Here is a 22,377-nt window from a genome sequence, read left to right as displayed (position 1 = left end):
GCGTCAACTGATACAGGCCAGGGATTACACTCTACAACTTTGTGTTCACCTCGGAATTTCCATAAATTTCGAAAAATCTTTACTACAGCCATCACAGCATATCTTATTCATAGGAGCGGAATTAGATACGCATCATTTAATTCTAAGGCTCCCTCCAGAAAGGATAGTCTCACTACAAAGCCACATTTCTCTCCTTCTGTCATCCAAAAAATCCCCAGTAAAGCTGGTTCTGAAGGTCTTGGGTCTCATGGCAGCTTCTCTCATTGCGATACCATTGGGAAGACTGCACATGAGAGTTCTACAATGGCTACTGTTTGCACAATGGTCGTTCCAACAGCTACCTCTGACACACGAAATTCTGATTACAAACACATGCAAATCACACCTAACCTGGTGGCTTCAGACTTGCAACCTTTCCAGCGGAAGACCATTTGTGCTACCCACGACAGCGACGATAACCACGGACGCTTCCCTGATAGGGTGGGGGGGCATCTTTCAGGGACAGACAGTCCAAGGCGAAGGGACCAATTTGGAGTACAATCTGCACATCAATGTTCTAGAGTTGAGGGCAGTGTTTCTAGCGTTGCAACACTTTGCTCCCCTTTTTCCTCTAGGGACTATTGCAGTTCAGACAGACAACATGTCTGTAGTCTGGTACATAAACAAGCAAGGGGGAACCAGGTCTTATCAGCTATGCAGAGAGGCCATGAGAATTTGGCAATGGGCGGAGTCCACGGGTCGCTTTCTGATCGCAACACACATCCCGGGGTCATCCAACGTCATAGCCGACAGGCAGAGCAGAGCAATCCTGTTGCCTCACGAGTGGTCCCTCAAACAGTCAATTGCGAAGACGATTTTTCGCAAGTGGGGCCAGCCTTCCTGCAATCTTTTTGCATCTCCAATGAACGCCAAATGCAGGAGCTACTTTGCCCTATTACCCCCTCCAGGGGAAGTCCCCAGGGACGTGCTGGTGCACGATTGGCCCCCGGGTCTCCTGTACGCTTTTCCTCCCTTTCCCCTGATTGCAAAGTTTCTGCAGAAAGCCAACAACCTTCAAAGGACGATAATCCTCATTGCCCCATTCTGGCCTCGTCAAATTTGGTTCCCCTTTCTATTGCAACACCGCATTCGGGGACCTTGGATTCTGGACCCAGAGCCAGATCTACTGACTCACTCATCAGGAGTTCCTCACCCATCTCTCGAATCACTCCATCTAGCAGCTTGGCTGCTCCACTTCCCTTTTTAGCCAGGTCTGATTCTCTTACACCGGCAGTTTAGAATATATTAGTGGCTTCTCATAAAGCTTCCACTACAAAGACCTACACCAGTAAATGGAAGCGTTTCATCTTCTGGGCGAATTCACATCATTTGGACCCTGTTATAGCTCCGTTAAACAAAATCTTGGAGTTTTTAACAGAATTGTTCCATGAAGGAGCTTCTCCTGCCACTTTAAGAGTGCAATTGGCTGCCATTTCCAACTTTCATGTGGAAGAATGTGGGGCACCTGTTATGGCTCACAGACTTTGTAAGGCCTTTTTAAAAGGATCTTTTCATATTAGACCACCAGTTAGAACTCCTACATCACCTTGGAATCTGAACCTTTTACTATCTAAATTGATGTTGCCCCCTTTTGAGCCAGCCTCCGCTTGCCCATTGAAGTTTTTATCGTGGAAGACTCTCTTCTTGGTAGCCATTACATCCGCTAGGTGAGTGTCTGAGCTTCAGGCTCTTTCTATTAAACACCCTTATTTGATCTTCCACTCTGACAGAGTATCTCTTCGCACTAATCCATCCTTTCTCCCCAAAGTTTGCTCTACCAATAACATTAATCAGTCCATTGAATTACCCACCTTTTTCAAAAATCACACTAATAAGTTAGAGTATATGTTACACAAATTGGATGTCCATAGACAACTCAGGTTTTATTTGGATAGAACAAAGGATCACAGGAAATCTGATCAACTCTTTGTAGCCTTTGCTGACAGCAGGAAAGGTGTAGCGGTTACTAAACGAACTCTTTCCAAATGGCTAACTGATTGTATCATATACGTTTATGATTCTTCAAATCAAACCTTATCTGTCAAACCTAAAGGACATTCTACAAGATCAGTGTCTACATCCTTGGCTCACGCAGCTCGCCTATCATTAGACACGATTTGTGCAGCTGCTACTTGGGCTAAACCGCATACATTCATCTCTCATTACAAAGTGGACAGGGTTTCTAGGGATAGGGCAACCTTTGGTTCCACTGTGCTCAAGAATGTTCTCCCGTGAGTTCCTCAGGAAGATGGAGCTAGGGACGCTACCCATGTGTAAGAACAAACGGCGAGATTGAACACTCTCACATATAGAAGTTATGTTCTTACCATAACGTTCCATGTGGAGTGCTCATCTCGCCTTTGTTCTTACATTCCCACCCTCCCACCCTCAGGAAGAACGTTCAATTTGGTGCCTGGTCTGGAGTATTCTCCTTCTGCATTTGCAGTGGTTGTATTTGTATGATGCACATGTGTATATATATATATATATATATATATATATATATATATATATATATATATGTATATAGATGATTTCTTGATTATGTAAATTTTGGCATGAGTGTGCTCTCTCTGGCTGCTGGTTTGCTTGCAAACTAGATCTGAGGTAAAGGCAGAGGGGGATTGTGGGTATTAGGTGATCTCGAACTTCTTCTCGATGCAGAGCTTGCAAGCGGCCGGCACGGAGCCGAGGATCGGCTCCGAACCCATGTGTAAGAACAAAGGCGAGATGAACACTCCACATGGAACGTTATGGTAAGAACATAACTTCTATTTATTTACATCAAGAATTAAGTTATATTCCATCTGTACAAACACTGTACAAACACCGCATGATGCAGTGTCTGGGCTACTGCCTAAAGTTCAGAGTCCTGTATACCCATCCCATACCCTGCTTTATTGTTTACTCAAAGTTTCAGCATACATAGCATTTACTTACATAAAAAGATGTTCAGTTCCCTTATAGACAGCTTATCAAATGGTGCGTAGGAACTGCAAAGTTTGCCATCTAGTGTCAGAGAGAAGCCAGATAAAAGAGGAAGAAAGAAACATAATACGTACTCTAGAGGAAACAAGAAAGGAAGGAGCATGGCAGACAGTTTTCAGGTAGCTCAAGTAATATGGCACTGCCATAAGACCAGCATCAGTCTGAAAAGCTAATTGACAAAAATATGGACTTTTAAGTAGGGACTGAAATGGGGCCCAGTTACAATATGAGCAATCAATGCTTTCTACACAAAAAGAAATTATTATATGCATAACACATTCATCATGAAGATATGGTTCAAAATAGTATGGGTATTCAAGAATGCCTGAAACAAACATAAGTGTTCTAGTGGAAGCTTTACAATTTTTTTAGGAAAACTGAAGAAACAAATTATCAAGCTGGCAACAGAGACTCAGAACAGAGAAAACACATGAGCTTTATAATGGCATAAGAAAGGTTGCAGCATTACATACACATAAAGAATAAAATCAGTTTGTGATGCCTGACTGAATAATGCAAATAAAAAGATTAGATAAATGCAGTATATTTTTCATTTCTCCATTGTTTTTACCTCAGCATGCTTTTGCTTGTCTTTTTTGCAGGTAACCATAAGATTGAGTTTATCCCAGGTATGGTGGGTCCCATTCTAGAAGTGACTCTTGTGCCAGAGGTCAACTTGAGGAAATCCACAATTCCTATCTTTTTTGATATGATGCTGTGTGAATACCAGATGACAAGGTCATTTAGCTCGGTAAGTTACTCTTGCTTCTCATTGTAAATGAATAGCATTACCGATATATTTTCGTTTTTATTTTCTATTTGATTTATTTTAATGATACCTAAACTGGGCTCTTTGGTCCCTTTTATTTATAACTTAATTTTAATAAAAGAAAAATGAAACAGTTGAACAAACATAAATCACAAATAAGACAATATTAGCCCACTTAAGATAACACAAGCACCTTAGAAATACTTAGCACTGCTATGTTCAAACCTTTTATAAGATACCACTTAACCTCAATAAAATGCATATAATTCTAACAAATATAGTACACGTGTGTTAACTTATCTATTATACAATGACCCCCCCCCCCAATTAATATTCTAAAATGTGCACACTGATTTGGCCAGTGTGCCCATTGTAAATCTCACAATATACCAACAGAAAAAGGTCCAGTCGCCCAAACTTTTTTCTATTGGTATAAAGTGTCCAAAACTTTTTTTTTTTTTTTTTAATTAAAAAAAAAAACGGAGACTTTCTTTTCTCCATTGCTTCCATTTAAAAGCATCACTGTACTGGGTATACATGGGCATGCAAGTGCCATACGCATGAACAGTACATCAACATAAGGAAGCAGTATACCACCACGGGCGGAAGAACAGTAATGCGCCATTATACAAAGACATTATTTAAGAAAAGTAAGTTTTAGTAGGGTTTATATTATTATAGTAAATGATTCTTTGATACGTTGAACAATGTATCATTGTCAATTGTGTAATTTTAAGTGAAGGTTTCTTTAAGGAAGTTTTTTAAAAAACGGCCATTTGGTGCCACATTGTCTATTTAAACAGTAGTTTGTTTTAAGTCAGTAGTTCTGATGAAGCCCATATATAATGGGTGAAAGCGCTTAACTACTACAACAACCATTTTTGCAATAAAAGTTTGTTACATTCAGTTTTGAAAGCATCATTATTGGATATCCATGGCAGTTAGCATTTTGTGCTTTTGAAGTCTCTGGGACAGGAATCTATCCCTCCAGCATGTCCTGTTTATTGTGGTGATAAGGTTTAGGTCCCTAGAGCATGTGGCTCAGAGCGATTGGAATTTCTTAAGGTGTAGCATGCCCAACAGCTCTGGGTTTAACATAGCTTTATATGTTAGGCAGAGATCTCCTCAGAGTAGGCGATATGCTACAGAGTAAAGCTGGAGTTTTTTGAGATGGTCAGTGTAGGGCATATGTTTGAGGCCATTAACCCTTTTTGTGAGGTACTTCTGTGGCCTTTCCAACTGCTGCAGATGTCTTGTGAGGTACATTCCAAAAGGGGTGTTGTACTCCATAATAGGTCTAATGAGTGCCGAGTAGAAGGGAACAATGACCTCTTTTTACCTGGATGAGAACCTTTTTGTGATGAGGTGTGCCACATAGAAGAATTTTCTGACTACTGTGATGATGTGATTATCAAAGGTGAGACTACTATCCACCTGGGTCCCAAGGTCTCTTATCACACATTCGGCGTTAAGTAGACTGCCGTTTATGTGGTAGTTCATGGGTACAGAGTTTTTACCAAAGGGGATGACAATGCACTTTTTGGCATTGAGCTTGAGGCCATGGCTCTGACACCAGGCATCTGTCTCAGTGAGGCCCTTCTGTAGGATGTCCACATCATTTGGGGACTCGACTATGGCTCCTAGTTTGCAGTCATCTCTGAACTTCATTAGCCAGAGGCCTTCTGTGTTAGTCTTTACTTCAGAGAAGTAGATACCAAACAGAAGAGGTCCCAGGACTGAACCCTGTGGTACTCCACTTGTCACTAGTTTGAAGTCAGATTTGGAGTCTGCAACTTTTACAGTGTGGGTTCTGTCAGTGAGCCAATTGGCAACCCATCTTGTGACATAGGGATTTATACCTAGTTTAGTGAGTTTAGCTATAATTCCAGAATAGGGGATGGTGTTGAAAGCCTTGGCGAGGTCAAGATAGGCTGTGTGAACCACCTTACCCTTGTCTATGGCTTTGTTGACTGCCTCAAAGAAGTCGAATAGGTTCAAAAGGCATGATCTGCATTCCACAAACCCGAACTGGGTGGGGTCCAGAGTTTGGAGGTTACCAATGTCTTTGTTTATGAGTTCCATGATGATACATTCCATGGTGTTACAGACCAGGCTCGTCAGGCTAATAGGGTGATAGTTCCCAGGATCAGTGGTGGCTCCTCCTTTGTGGAGTGGGATAACTGTTGCTGTGCACCATTCAGTGGGCACAAAGCCTGACGTGAGATTATGATTGAACATGGTGCTTAGGTGGGGAGCCAGTTTGTTCTGAAGTTCGTGTAAAACATAGCCTGGGATGTTATCCGGTCCCATGGATGCTGTGTTTTTGGTTTTAGAGAGTGCAGCTTTTACCTGCATAGATGTAATTACAGGGACTCTGCATTCTTCCTGTATAGATAATGGCCCTTTAGGGGGTGAGAGGGGGGTAAAGTTAGCACTGAACCCCTCTACCAGGATGTTGACTATATCAGCTGGTTCTGTCATTTTCATGCCATTGTGCTGTAACTCAGAGCAGATCTGGGTGTTGCTATTGAGATTCTTGATATAGCTATAGAATGCTTTGTCATTGTCCTTAGAACCAGTGGCAATTTTGTTTTCTTATCTTGATTTGAAGGATCTTATAAGGGATCTCAGCTTCTTACTGAGGCTGACCAGGGAGCTCCTCCGCTCATGGGATTTTACTCTCTTTTGAAACAGTTTCTTCCTTCTGTTGTAGAGTTTGTTTATGGCAGGGGACCACCAGATTGGCTTCCTTTTTTTGGAGGATAGCGGCTTGGTTCCGTTTGGGATAGCACAATCTAGGCAGTCGTGTAAGTGCTTATAGAGTGCATTTATGTAGGATTCAGCAGTCGTAACTGTATTGTCCATCTGCATGGGTGTCATGAAGTTCGCCACTTGTCTTAAGAAGCATGATGTTGGCTTTGGAGAAATTTTTTACCATGATTTTCTTAATGGTGGGTGGGGGCGGGATGCGGATATCTAGAGTGATGTTATGGAAAACCTAGAATGCAGTACAACTGTCTGCCTGGGAAGTGACTCAACATATAATAGCTGATGGGCAAGTTATGCTCAGAGGATCTATATGGGGAAAGTGTTGGGCTTATAATGTTATCTATTATTTAACAGTTAGCAGTTGGAAAACTGTACCTAATGGGACAGTTTGCACATAACCCCTCTGAAGAATTATGTAATGTCTAGAAATGGGATTACTGCTTGTGAAATCATCCACTAGTTTGATGTAACAAAGAGAAAAAAATGTTCCTTGGATCCCAATGCAAGTTCAAGTAACTGTTTAATAGTCTATTTCTAAATTGCAAATAATTTAACAAGAATTAAATGTCTTCATTTACAGCACTTTAAAAGGTGTCTGTGTGGGAGCAGGGTGGCAGATTGTGGCAGTTCTTAGTTTATGAGCTAAAGATATTTGCAGAGCAGCAGGTTTGGTTCATGAGCAGCATCATCTGGAGAAGACGAGACCAGGACACTGTCATTGCTAGTTTGACAAACAACATTACTGTTCCTCATTCCATGTGTCTGACATTGGAGACTCTGTAGTTTTGCACAGAATTGTGGGATGGTGCCATCTGGTATTAACCATAACTCACTTATCGAACTATGTCTGTGTTTTGAATGCAAGGCAGAAATTAGATGAGTTGCATGACAAATAGAAAATCATTTTTCATACTGATGTGCCATTTAAAGCGAACAACAATGTTTATATAATATATTTACTTAAGTAAAACAGTTATTTATTTTTTTTGTTTTACTTCCTGTTTGCTTCTTTAATAAGTACATCTGGAATTTCTTTTAGTGTTTATGAGCCACATCTGGAATTTCAGAAGAATTGAAATAATGTCATTCTTATGCTATACTATGGCTGACATCTGAAAGCTTATTAACTCCACAGCCTTGGTTTATATAACAATTTCTACAAGGACATACTGTAGTTTAGTGGTTTCACATTTTTCATTACATATGGATTATTCACATATGGAGCATTTGATCACATGCTGATTAGCAGTCTTTCCTAGGATTATTGTGTTAAATGACAATACATTATAGTGCAATAACAACAGATTAAAATGGGGTCATGTGAACTGAACTAAGTTAATTTAATGTAAAGTGACAATGAAAGCAAACACCTCCTTATGAAGAAGATCAAGCAATTCAGAAGGCCCCAGGGGTTCTTTAACTAAAAAGATCATGGGCTTAAAAGACCTAAGCTACCAAGAGAGAGATTGGAAACGATATCCTATATTCAGCATCATAAAGACTCATTAGGAGTGTTCTGTGCCTTACTTCCAGGATCATAAAAAATCCAGTATTCCAAAAACTCTTATTCCTCCAATAATCAAACAGTCCTACAAGCACTAGACCTAAATCTACTCCAGAAAAATAAATAAAACATGGTGTGGTGATAGATTTGTCAAACAATGTGTACCCCTACTATGGAATAATCTTCATCTCCACATTAAAAGGTGTGATACACTGACCCAGATTCCAAAAGAATTGCTCTCAGTGTAAGTAACCACTTACAATGAGAGCAGGCTGAGAACAAGTGTTTTGGAATCTGGTCCCCTTAATAAGCTTGTTTGTAGATCAGCCTTACACCGAAGTAAGTCACTTACAATGAGAGCAAGTCTTTCAGAATCAGGGCAGACTTAACACTGAGAGCAACTCTTTTGTGTTCAAAAAGGAGTTGAACAATTGGATGGATACTCATAAATTTTTCCTTGGTATGACTGGTCTGGCCCTCCATGAAAAGTGAGGCAGGGAGTAAGGGTGGGTACTGGCAAGCCAGAAATGGACTTGGGTCTCATTTGCTTTTTAACACCTATGATCCTAGGATCATATGATCTAAAAATGTATGCAGTCATTTTTTAATATGCTGTATTAAAGCTATTCATATAATTTTGCCTATGTTTTGAAATTTATAAATGACTGTTCAGACTATCAATAATTCAGCTGAAGCAAAGTCTAGTGTCTTCTACCAAGCTAATATTCATGGATTTTTTTTTTATTTGTATATCTTTCCGGAAGTAAATGGAAATGGAAAAATATGAGGCTGTCATGTAAAGGATATGCACAATATGTTTGTGCATTCCAGAGTCTGTCCCTTTATATTTGTGAAACCGATAAAACATGAAGTGTCAGCAGATGTGCATCCTTGTATTTATTTTTTTCTAAATGTGTGATACATTACTGGACAGAATTACACAGTACTACTCACAAATATTTGATGTTTTATAACAATGCACGAAAGCACCGTATTTCGTGGAAATGGAAATTACTGTCATGTGATCACTGATACTTCAGCATTAAGATCAGTCTTTTCATATGTCCCACAGACTGTGCTGTCCTGCCTGTCTCTTCTTCTGCAGAATCTTTCCGTCACGTCTGTGGTAGCTGGCTGTTTAGCTCTTCACTGTAAAGGTTTCTTGCTTTAAGTCAGATGCACTTTCTTATGTTCCCCAGGACACTGATGCAGATTGAGCTATGATTTGTGCCTCTGATTTTCAGTATTTGCTTAAATTGTGCAGTCAGGACCCATGTCCTTGTTTGTTTTTTTGCCTGTCTAGACATATTGGGTCAAGCTACTTATCACTTGTTAGGATGCTGTCTAAAACTTAAGGTACATGCATGTATTTTCAAGGAAGCCTTAATAATCCTACTTATTAGAAAAATGAATTTGATCCCAGTGGACTTGTTAACTTTCATCGAATCTTGAACTTCCCGTATCCTTGTCAAAAGTTATTGGCAAGCCTTTCATGTGAAACTTGAATGTCACTGATCCTTTTCATGCTGGGTTTAGGACAAGCCACAGTACTGAGATTACATTCAATAATGTAGTAAAGGATGTCCTAACTGAAAGAGAGAGAGACATTAGTGTTATTCAGTATTAGCCTTGTTGGATTTGTCAGTAGTATCCGACATGGTCAAAATTTGTATTTTGATGGTCAACTTTGGCTTTAATGTGGTCTTGATGTTACTAATATGGGTTGGGTTTGCCTCCAGTCCAGGCAGGAGACTTCTGTTTTTAATTCATCCTTTTCCATCACATCGGGGTATAGGCTTCTATTAGATTCATTGCTGTTTCTGTAAATATTCACTGTGTATATTATGCCCTTGGGAGATCTTGCACTTTTACTTTTATGCACATCATACACAATTCCACCTTCTTTCCCTCTGGATCATATGGGGCTTATTGTTTTCTTTGTGTATAACATGCATTCTTGCCATCTTTGGTTGAAAGTGATAAGATGAGGCTCAGCGCATCCACAGTAGAGGTCTTTGCTGTTTATGTGGCTCTTGGGCTTCAGTTCTGTTCCCTTGCCTCCTTGAATTATTTATGGGGTAAGCATTTGGGGTGTGTGTCCAGAGTCCACAGTCCTGATAATATTCTTAGTTAACACCTGACACTTTGAGATCAGATGTCAATCGAGCTCAAATCTTCTGAGAAATGTCACCCAAAATAGACACAGTTCTTTTCCAAAGCCTTGCTGTGGTTGTCCTCGGTTTGTTATCAACGTGTGTTGATTACTCCAATGTTATTTACCTTTGGCTAATCAAACACTTAACATTTTCACTTGCAGTTGGCACAGAACTCATCAACGTGTTACTCACTGGTACACCATGTTTCTGTCATATTACCCCCACTCTTTGAGCCATGCATTGGCTACACGTACATTACTGAATTATATTTAAGATTTTGGTACGGGTGTTTTCTGGCACTATGAGTTGTGGACTTTTCTTATTACAAAAAGTTGCTGATTCCCTTCCAGTCTGTCATCCACTTGCCTTAGGTACTTTAGGACTGTTAGTATGTCATGGTTTGAAACATCCGGTGTGACCATTTGCTTATATAGTGATATGCCTTTGGAATTTGTCATTTTTATGGATTAGGAACTACCTTACTTTGGACAGCTTCTGATAGTTCCAAATATTAATTTGCTTTATACATACATTTTTACTGTTCAATTTTTGAATGCAGATATTAATTAAATTAATTAATATAAAAATAATATTCAAGACAGGAAATGTTAATGATGTCTTTAATTTTTAATGAATTCCACATTTGTCTGTACTGGCCATACTGCTAACAAACATTGTAATGGGTCACCTACTGGTGGACGAAGATTTAACACTTGAGCTTCAGTTAACTGAGGTTCAACCTGCCAATGATAGGAGCTCCTCCATGGGAAATCACTGTTAATGAGTTGTGCCAGCAGTGATGCCCATTTGGGGGGAATTTCCTCCTTCTTTCAGTTGGTGCAAACATGGAGTTTCTATATATAAGTTCAGAGGGTTTGAGGGGCTTGAGCCTACATTGAGAGGTATAGAGAGGCTTGCCCCTTAAAAAACACTTTAAAAAGACTATTTTGCAGTTTTTTTTCAGTGAATACAGTTTGGGGAGTCTAATCCTCAGTGAATTCACTTTTGTCCACCCATAGTGGAAGCACATGTAGTAGAGCAAACAGTACATTATTTATAAAAAGTAAGTTTTTCAGCACAGCATTAAGGTTTTCAGAGCCAGTGTGACATTTTTGTTGGAGTAAAAGTATTGCTGCATAAACTATATAAAGGATCCATTATTAAAGCTTTATTTTATTATGGTTTCCCAGAAAGCTTTAAGACTTGAATAACTATTTAGCTAATAATAAGTACTTGTTTTGATAACGGAAACTCAATAATAAAAAGTCTGAATAAAAAAGACGCTCAAGGTACAGTTACAGAACATTCAATTTCTTTCTTGTTTTTAATCACATTTCAATGATAGCTAAGAATACAAAGCCAATATTCTTTGCAACTAATAATGTTTTATTATATAATAATAGATTATTTTCATTATAATTTTATAACTGAAAACTTTAGCAGTGTGCAGTCATCCATTGCTATAATGGGTTTGAGTCTTAATAATGAAAAGTGCATACTGTGTTTTTTGGAAATTACACCATTGGGAATCCCATGTATTTACAGCTTTCTTATGAGACCTTCTAAGTTGAGCTTTGTTAGATTAATGATAGATAAATATCAAAGTTTTAAGAAATATGTAGACTTGATTGCAAAAAATTATGTGCAATCTGTTTTGTTTAGTGTGAATGTAAATTAAAAGAAACATCCTTTACCCTACTCAAGATTTCGTATTATGCTATTCTTTTATAGTTTTCTTAACTGGACTGTCTATTGCCATTGTATGGGATACTGCAAATTTCGACAGATATGAGGTTGTCTATAGAGTTGTTCTAAGGCTTATAACAGAAACTAGTAATACTCATTTATGTCAGGCAGGTCTCAAAAAATTAGCATTCTCATCTAGAAAATATTATAGGAGGAAAGTATTAATTTAACTTACAAGGAAGTTTTTTGCCACTGGCAGTAAAATGATTAATTTTGCAGAATGTTTAACTGTCCAGAATGAGTACACAAAACATGGGTAACTTTATGTCATAAAGCCTGGTGTCATAAATATTTATACTGTGTTGTACGATTAGCATCATAATATGTTAATTTGCCACAAAAATTAACTTCACTCTGTTTTATGAAATGTATTTTGCAAATGTTTCTTGATCATGTTTAATGTAGGATGTTTGTTATTTTTGTCTTGACTGCTTTATTGAAAACTTATTTCCAGTTTATGGGGATCCCCTTTGCAAAACAATTTAAAATAAAATAATAAAACTGCAAAGAAATGAAAAGAAATGAATGAATGACAGTAAAGTGCCACCTGTCCAAATTAAAGCATCGGGCACATGAATTATAATCTGAAAAGAACTAAATACCATATTATAGTTAAAGGAAATGATATTCTTATTTTTTCAGGGTAAAAACATAATTTTGATAATAAAAATCTTAAGTTATATATTTTCCTTATGACAAATTAAGGAAAATCTTCCTAAAATTTTAATTCATTACTGCTTGAATTTGTAGATGTATATGATTGTCTGAGTGACTATAAAATGAACAGGTTTTGCTTTATCAAAATAAACAGCATGTCATAATGCATGTATTTTCTGTTATGAAATGTGTTTAGAAAATCAGAGGAACAGACGATAAATTAAGAATTCCATTCTTTATACCTAGTGATAGATCTAAAATAATTATGTATGTATCTAGTTCACTACGGTGCATTTGTAACATTCATTCTTGTTCATGTTCATATTGATGTATGTTTGCTGTAGCCGTTTGGCCCAGATGGAGACTTAAAACAATATGGTGCTTTGAACTAGTTCTTTTACAAGGTTAAAAAATAAATAAATAAATAAATTGATTAATTAATTAAAAACTGCTGCAGTAGCCAAATCACAGTAAGAAATCACAAACTCCTGACAAAAATATTTAAGCAGCAGCAATGAATAGAAGTGCCCTTAAACACACTTCCTACATAGACACAGTCTAATTTGTGTCTTAATGAATTAAATGTGCAGTTTAAAAGACTCATCTCTTTTCTACTGCCTTACTGCTTACATAAAGGGTGGCTGCAACAGAAACAAAACATTTTAACTTTACAACGAGCTCCCTTAACCAAAAGTGTCCCCCATAGTAACAGAGCAATATTATAGCAACTCAGTGTTATACAACAGTTGACAATTGCAATCATCCCAGCAACCAGTTACACACAGTGGTATTCTTAAAAAAGTTTTAAAAAAAAGGCATTTTATAACAAGTGATGCCAGACTTGTGACTGTGACCTGATGTACAGTACTGGCATACTTTATCCCAGTGCAAGCAGGGAAAACAGCAAATCAACAATCATACAAAACCATCCACTGAAAAATAAAATTAAAAAGTTGGGAAAAACACTACAAGTTGCTGTAAAATTCCTGCTGAGCACTTCAACCCACCACCACCATTAACTGACTTAATTTTTGCTTGACTGAATTATTTATATATTTGCTGGCATTGTTTTCTGATACTCTAAGTGCCTCCATCTTAATTTTTTTTCCTAATTTACTGATTTCTGCACTTATGTTTAGTCATTTTTTAATTTATTTGCATTTATTTAAATTGTATTTGCTTTAATATTGCTACACACTCAAGTGTGGTAGCTTGCACTGCATTTGAATTGTTTTACTGCTGTTTTAGCTGCTTTTCTGTTAAAAAAAAAAAAAAATCTAAGCTTGTTTTCTGCCTTTCCTGTAAACAGTCTAGTCCAGATACAGATTTGCTGTATCCTGGACTGTTGTAAGCTTCTGAGGCCCCCAAGCCTTTCTGCGTTGGAGGGAAACCTTCTAGCTTATCAGTGGGAGTGGTAAGCACTAGGTAGCCTATCTACCACAAGAGGAGTGGTTTCTGGCCCAGAAATTGTAGTTTATTGCCCATTTGGGCAAATTTTCCACCCCTTTCAACTTTCTGGTTTAAAAGCCCACATTCGCGCTTGTTTCCCACCTTTCCTGTAACTACTCTAGTCCAGATAAAGATTTGCTGTATCCAGAACTCTTTGTAAGCCTCTGAGCCCCCCAAGCCTTTCTGTGTTAGAGGGAAGCCTTCTAGCTTATCAGTGGGAGTGGTAAGCGCTAGGTAGCCTATCTAACGCAAGAAGAGTAGTTTCTGGCCCAGAAATTGTAGTTTATTGGCCGTTTGGGCAGTTTTTCCATCCTTTTCAACTTTCTGGTTTAAAAGCCCGCGTTTGTGTGGAGTTGCACTTGTTTAAGCTCTGTACAGTGGTGCCGAGCTGAGGTAAACTATTACTGGTGCCAGAAAGTCTGCTCTTCAGTTTTTCCCTTAGATCTTGCTAGTTCTGTCTCTCTTGCACTTCAGATAGCCTAATCACTTTGCACTTCAACAGGTTTTTGTAGCAATTATTGTAGCATGCCTAAGTGCCATCAGCACTAGTCGTTCTTCATGGAAATAGCTCCATTACTTAGTAGCTATGACCACCCCTCCTGGCATGATTAAAGGGCAGTTCCCTGTGCTTTCTCTTATTAACCTTGTATACTCTGCATTCTGAGGCAGTGTAGCAACTGCCTCATGCACACAGACAACCCTCTCCTCTTACCTCCCAACACTCAGACTTGTGAGAGATGCACTTATATCATCAAATTGGAAGCTATGCACTCTGCAACCAAGACCGGACTAGCTCGTCAAGAGGAAAAGGTCAACACCTGCACCACACCACATGGAACACATAGCCCTCCAGAACTCCCACTATCACAGCTCTCATATAAAAACATAAACCACATACCCACCTTCACGGAGGCTCTCAATAGAAATTTACTCAAACAGCAGAGGCATCCAAGACAGAAACGCACTCGACCACCACAACACAGCACAAATCACAGGACACATAGTTCACCTCCAATTTGTGCCCCTCAACCTAAGCCCCTAAGGCTAAACACCTTGCCCAATACACTAATCATAGGTGACTCAATAGTGAGTCACACAGATCTCCCACTCACTAGGTTGAATAAGGAGAAGGTAAAAGTCAGCTGTCTATCAGGTGCCAGAATCTGACATATAACACACACACTCAGGTCACTCCACAACAAGTACAAGTATAATTCTGTCATTGTCCATTTGGGTGTGAATGACCTGAGATGCTCCTCCCTGGACTACATGAAAAGAGACATGGTGGAGCTCTCAGATTATGTGGCCCAGACAGGTATGACACTAGCCATGAACAGTATCCTACCATCACGCAGAATGATACCGCAGTACAAACAAAAAATTATTGACTTCAACAATTGGCTAAGTTTCTGGTATCATTCTAAGGGGATCCAGTATCTGTCTGGATGGGATGACTTGATTGCCAGACCTCGATGCTTTGCCAGAGATGGCCTGCATCTGTCACCCCTGAGTTTCCAGGTACTAGCTAAGGCTGTTGCCACGCTTATAGTGCCCTTTTTAGGGAGTGTTCCAAAGACCAAATTACCACCATAACAGCTACAAATATTGGGTAAATCAGCAATCCGGGTCATAGCCTGCTATAGGTCCCCAACCATGTCCCAAGACTCTCACTTCATGTTCCTAAGCACCCTGGAATCTATGAAGACCCATCCCAACACTCTCTTACTAGAAGACTTCAACTACCCCTCCATCAACTGGGAAAACTACTCAGGCACCAATACACTGGCTCAGTGCTTCCTGGAATTCATCAATTTCAATGGCCTGGACCAGCTCTTTCTGACCCCCAGTAGAGGAAGCAACATCCTTGACCTGGTTATTACTAACATGGGCAACCGTTGCTCTATACCAATAATCAATCCCTCCCTGGTCAGATCTGGCCATAAACTAATCACCATGGAAATCCACATCTCACCAACACCCCCTGCAAAGGTAACCACCTTGAAAAACTTCTCCAAAGTTGACTTTGGACTCCTAAAAACAGAGGTGGGTAACTTCACAGCACCCATGTCAATGGAAAATAGCTGCATTACTGATGAATCATACACCAATGCACTACAACAGGAAGAAGAAACTGATGCAGAAAAATGTGAAGTCACAAGACTGAAAAAACTCCCTTATTAGCCTCAACAAAAAGCTGAGATCCCTCATCAAATTCTCTTAAGCCAGCTATGAAGGCAGAATTGCGGCAGACACTAAAAACAATCACAAAGCCTTTTATAGCTATATCAAGAACCTCCATGGCAATACCCAGATTTGCTTTGAGTTACTGCACAATGGTATGGTCTATACTGAGCCAACAGATATTGCCAACATACTGGTCCTCAGATTCAGTGTCAACTTTACCCCTCTCTCCCCCCTAAAGGGCCAGTCACAATACATGAAGTATGCCAGGCACCCAGCATTACTGCAGCACAGGTTAAAGCTGCATTGTCCAAGGACAAGAATACAGCTTCCATGGGACCCAGTAATATTCCTGGCTGTGTTCTACATGAACTACAAAGTGAAATGGCCTCACCTCAGGCTTTGTCCCTACCAAATGGTGCACTGCTACATTCATGCCTCTCCACAAAGGAGGAGCGACTACAGACCCTGGGAATTATCGCCCCATTAGCCTGATGAGTCTGATATGTAAAACTATGGAGAGCATCATCATGGACCTGATTACCAAAGATATAGGAAATTTCCAAACTCTGGACCCCATGCAGTTTGGATTTGTGAAAGGGAGATCATGCCTGCTCAAGCTGGTTGACTTCTTTGAGTCAGTAGCCAGGGCTGTGGATGAAGGTAAGGCAATGCATACAGCCTACCTTGATCTGGCCAAGGCCTTTGATACTATTCCTCACTCAGGAATTACTAATAAACTCACCAAACTAGACATAGACCCCTATATCACTAGGTGGGTTGCAAATTGGCTCACAGATAGAACACGTAGTGTGAAAGTAGTGGACTCCAAGTTAGACTGCAGAACAGTCACAAGTGGAGTCCCACAGGAATCGGTCCTGGGTCATCTCCTGTTTGGCATCTACTTCTCAGAAGTCCAGGCCAACACAAAGGGACTCTGGCTTACCAAGTTCACAGACAACTGCAAACTGGGAGCCATTATTAACTTCCCCAGGTGATGCAGAATCCTACAGAAAAGCCTCACTGAGACCAATGACTGGTGTCAAAACCCTGGCATTAAGCTTAATGCCAAAATATGCATCATCATCATCTCCTTTGGTAAAAACCCAGTTCCCACTAATTACCACATCAATGGGAGCCCGCTGAACACTGAAGGCATTATAAAAGATCTGGGGGTGCAGGTTGACAGCAACCTCTCCTTTGACCACCACATTCCCGCTGAGGTCAGAAAGTCCTTCTATGTTGCACATCTCATTACCAAGGGTTTTGCATCCAGGAAGGAAGAGGTCATCATCTCTCTCTACTCTTCCCTCATTAGACCAATCATCGAGTATAATTCCCCATTTGGCATGTACCTCACTAGACACCTGAAACAGCTGGAGAGGCCACAGAAGTACCTCATGCAGAAGATCATAGGCCTTAAACATGTCCTACATGGACAGAATCAAAAGACTCCAGCCATTCAGCTATTCTGTCTTATATCACCTACTTAGGGACAGTCTCTGTTTGACTTATAAAGCCATGTCTGACCCAGCTCTGTTAGAAATGCTACATCTAAAGAAATCCCAATCCCTCCGCACCACATGCTCCAGAGACCTCAACCTCTTTACCACAATCAACAGAACATGCTGGAGGGACAGGTCCTCACCCAGAGACTGCCCATGCTCTGGAATAGACTTCACATACATGTCAAGCAGAGCACCTCGCTGACCCTCATCAAGAGAAATCTTGATGAGTGGATGGGTAATAGAAAGTTCACTCTGGGGATCACTCCAGTGGCTCTACTTGATAGAGGCACTGGGAACTAATGACGGGCAGCATGATTCCAGGGCACTTCTATGGGATTGGCTTGTAAAGGCTCCAGGGCCATTAGCCTACTGCACACCTATGAACCTATGAACATGCAAGTCTGGATATTCACACCAAAGTAATATACACTGGCACCGATATTATTTGGTAAAAAGCAACAAAAGAAAATATAAAAAAACATGGAGCTGACATCTTAGCTTAGCACCTCACTTCAATTTTCACCACAGAAATGTTTCAATTATTTCCTGAAACACTCCATGCAAAACAGTGCAGACTATTCAAATTGCAATGAAGTCAATATGCCAGCTACATCTTATCTAATTTAACTCACTAGTTTTTCCCATGGAAAACAAACTGTTATGTACATGATGTATAAAACTAAAAGGGATCTATGTCACATTGTTGAATGGCCTAAATGTCACCTCTTCGCTGAACACTTTTTGTTGAAACTTATCTGGTGAAACATCATTTAAGCGAAAGTGTTTTCCATGGTAAGTAACAACTTGGCCAACCTACGGACCGCAACAAAAACAGTAGTTTTAGAAACCACTCTGATTGGGGATTGTGTTCCCCACACAACCACTAATTAAATATACCAAGTCCGAGACTGCAATACAGTGGGGAAAAGGGCAAATTCCTAATAATGACCCACTGGTTACTTACCGTGGAAAAAAGTTTGCTGAAACAATCGTTCAACAGATGAAGACTTTGACAAATAGGGTTCAATGAAGAGGCGTTCAACGATATGATATAGACCCATCTAAAAGACCTCAGTTTTGTAGAAAAGTGATTCTCATTTCAAATAACAAGCAGACTAAATAGTTAGGTTTATAGGATGTTACTAGGCTATTGGCCTGAGGGTCTTTACAAGCCTAGCCGTTAAATCCCAATATAGTACTAGATAAGAAATATTGTCTATGCCCATCTAGTCATCCAGGTTGTGCTTAAACAGAGTCATGGAGGTAGTATGCTTGATATGTACCAGACACCTTTTCCAGAGGAGTGGCAACCTCTGAGAGATGTATCTGTCTTTCCATCAGGTCCTGTTTATGTCACAGGCTAGAATGAAGTTACTGGAATGGGTGACTCTAGTCCCATTTGACTTGTGGATGTGCAGCATTTCCATTAGATTTGGGTCAGAGGTAGCCCAGTAAACCAGACATAAGTCACCTCTAAGTAGTCTATACGCTACGTATTACAGTGACCGGAATTTTAATCTGTGTATAAGACATAGGTTCATAGGTTCATAGGTTCATATCTGTTGAGCAGTGACACTCTCCCATCCATTGGTCAATTTCTCTTGAACAAGGCCAGACAGACTACTATCAACCTGGGTCCCCAGGTCCCTGATAACTATCTTGTGATGTATGGGTTAACATTTTATTGTATCAAAGGCCTTCCATCAGGTCCCATGGATGTGAACCTGGTCTGTCAGCCAGTATGTTGGCAATGTCTAGTAATCTTCAAATCATTTTTTTTTTGAGTTCTGAGCATATCTCTGTTTTTCCTTAGGTTTCTAAATATAGCTAAAAGAAGCCTTATGATTGTCTTTTTTTCTTTTTAGCTTTTTTCTTTCAAAATTTTTTTTTTTTGATTTTTTGATGAGAGCTAGTTTTTTACTTATAGTGATCAAGGGTTCTCTTTTTTTTTATTTTTTTCTCTCTCTTGTAGTAGCTTCCTCCCTTTGTTGTAGAGTTTGTTTATGGCTGGGGTCCACCAGTCTTTGTTTTGGATTGCCTTATCCATGCAGTCCTGCAGGTGTGCTGTAGAAGGCATTTGTAAGTGATTCAGCGTGCTGGAGATTCTGAATTTTCTTACTTAGAAATCTCTAAGATCTCTCAAGTTGCTGCAGGTGTCTGGTATGGTACATACCAAAGGGAGCATTATATTCAATAATAGGCCTGATAAGGAACAAGAACAGGGGAGTTATAACCTCTTTTTCTCTTGAGGTGATACCTTTGCTAATCAGGTGAACAATGTAGAATGCCTTTGTTACCACAATACTCACATGGTGGTGAAAGTTGAGGTCACAGTCAACTTGTGTTCCCAGGTCTCTCACTATAGTATTGGTACTCAGGGTATTATTGTTTATTTTACAATCAGCAGGGACATTGTTTTTACCGAAGGGACTAATGATGCATTTTTTAGCATTTAGTTTAAGACCATGACTTTGGCACCAATCATTGGTCAGTGTAAGCCCCTTTTGAAATATGCTGACATTGCTAGGGGATTCACTGATAACACTGAATTTGCAGTCATCCACAAACTTGGTTAGCCACAGCCCCTCCATTATGGACATGACTTCTGAGAAGTAAATGCCAAACAAGAGGGCAGTACTGACGCTTGTGGAACCCCACTGGTTGCAGGTCTGCTGGTAGAGGTAAAGCCTTCCACTTTGACTGAGTATTGTCAATCTGTGAGCCAGTTTGCAACCCACCTAACAATATAGTGGTTGATATGGGTTAGTTTGTCAATGAAGCCTGAATGTGGGATAGTGTCGAAGACCTTGGCCAAGTCAAGATAGGCAATGTGCACAGTTCTGCCTTCATCTATGGCTATGGTCATGTTCTCAAAGAAGTTCAACAGGTTTAGCAGGCAAGACTTGACCTTGACAAAACCAAACTGGGACATATCCAGGGTTTGGAGGTCACCTATATCCTTATTTATGAGCTCCATGATGAGTCATTCCATTGCCTTGCAGATGAGGCTGGTTAAACATATGGGTGTTTAGTTACCTGTGTCTGTTACAGAGCCACCCTTGTGGAGAGGGATGACAGTCGCTGTTTCCCATTTAGTGGGGCCAGAGCAGGCTATGATTGAATAGAGTGCCTAATGGAGTAGTGAGCTCTTGTTTTAGAACATTATGAATGTACCCCAGAATGCCATCTGGTCCCATGGATGCTGTGTTCTTAGCATTGATGACTTGAACTTTGGAGATGCAGGGAGGAGGAGATGATGAAGACATTATTTGTGGTATGCTTGGGGTGATGGGGGGGTTGAAATTTTCACCAAGCCTGTCTGTTAGCAGGTTTGCAATTTCCACAAGATCAGTGTGTGTGATGCCATCCACACTTAGTTCAGAACACATCTGGGTCCTACCTTTTAGGTTGTGGATGTAGCTTTGGCTGTGGTTGCTATATTTTTCTCATAGGTTCTCTTTGATGATTTTATGAGTTGTCTTATTTGCTTATTTAGGCTCAGGAGGGTGCTCTTCCAGTTCTGGGATCTCACTTTTGTATTTTTAGACTGCAACTTTCTTTCACTTATTGTATAATTTATTAATGCCAGACGTCCACCATAATGGTTTGTTTTTTCTTGAGGATCTTACTTTAATCCTATCCAGCATAGCTGTCTATACATTTGTGTAAATGTTTATACAGGGCATCAATGTATACCTTAGTATAGCCATCAATGCCATCTGTGGAAAACGGAGCTTGGAAGTCAATTATACCTTTCTTTAAGAGGGTATAGTTAGCTTTGGTGAAGTTTTTAGCCTGACTTCTCCTTTGGTGAGTTCTGGTTCTATTGCTACTTCACAAATGACTGATTTATGGTCATATTTAACCAGTGCGGGCCCTACATTTGAGGCACAGGATTGGTCACTCATATTGGTGAGGACCAGGTCTAAGTTTCCCAATTAATGAAAGGATAGTTGAAGTCACCCATAACTAGGGTGTTAGGTTGTACCTTAATTGTCCCAAGTAGGTCTAAATAAGCTGTATTTGGGCATCTTGGTTCATGGAAGAGGACATGTAACTGATGATGACCTGAAGGGGGTCTTACCCACGGTAATTTAGACTTGGAGTAGCTCCACAGAGTTTTCTTGTCTAAGCAGTCTGGAGGTGTAATTATCTTTAATGAAGATAGATACCCCACCACCTTTTGGTTCTCATACCTTCAATTTGCAGTCTGAAAGTGTGGAAGAATGGAGGAAAGGAGTAGACCCCACTATGTTGTAATTATAATTTGCTTTTTAGAGTTCAAGCAGCTGTGAAAAAATGTTGGAAACTTAAGCTGCTCAGAGTGAATGATATCCTGTTATATTTTTCTTTGCTTTTTTCTGCTTCTCTGTTCTAATTTTTTTTTGTAAGGATGTAAAACAAAATGCAGGTTTGTGTTGTAAGGTTGCGTTTGAATGCTAGGCTTATAGACTTCGCTTGAGTAGAGATCCAAGTGACAACATTTTCGCAGACAAGGTAAAATCACTTGGAAGTGGAAGCAGGAAGTAGTTTACCTTTTCCCCACTGTAAATATTGTTATGTGGAAATGTTAGCCCTTTTACTGCTTCAGTGAATGCTGGTGTATTACAC

General features: G+C 39.8%; 1 protein-coding gene across 1 annotated transcript in view; it reads left to right on the top strand.

Moving 5' to 3' along the window:
• The window catches only part of LOC122795737 (dedicator of cytokinesis protein 1-like), a 2,411,902-nt gene that overhangs the window by 364,439 nt on the left and 2,025,086 nt on the right, over positions 1–22,377 (top strand). The window contains exon 4 of the mRNA XM_044064047.1: positions 3,630–3,778. Within this exon, the coding sequence (XP_043919982.1) occupies positions 3,630–3,778 (149 nt within the window). The remainder of the gene's footprint in view (positions 1–3,629; positions 3,779–22,377) is intronic.

Source organism: Protopterus annectens, chromosome 2.part2 (assembly GCF_019279795.1).
Source record: "Protopterus annectens isolate FY-2018-M chromosome 2.part2, PAN1.0, whole genome shotgun sequence".
Taxonomy (NCBI): Eukaryota; Metazoa; Chordata; order Ceratodontiformes; family Protopteridae; genus Protopterus; species Protopterus annectens.
Note: the sequence above shows the minus strand (reverse complement) of the source record. Positions and strands in the feature narration are given on the sequence as shown.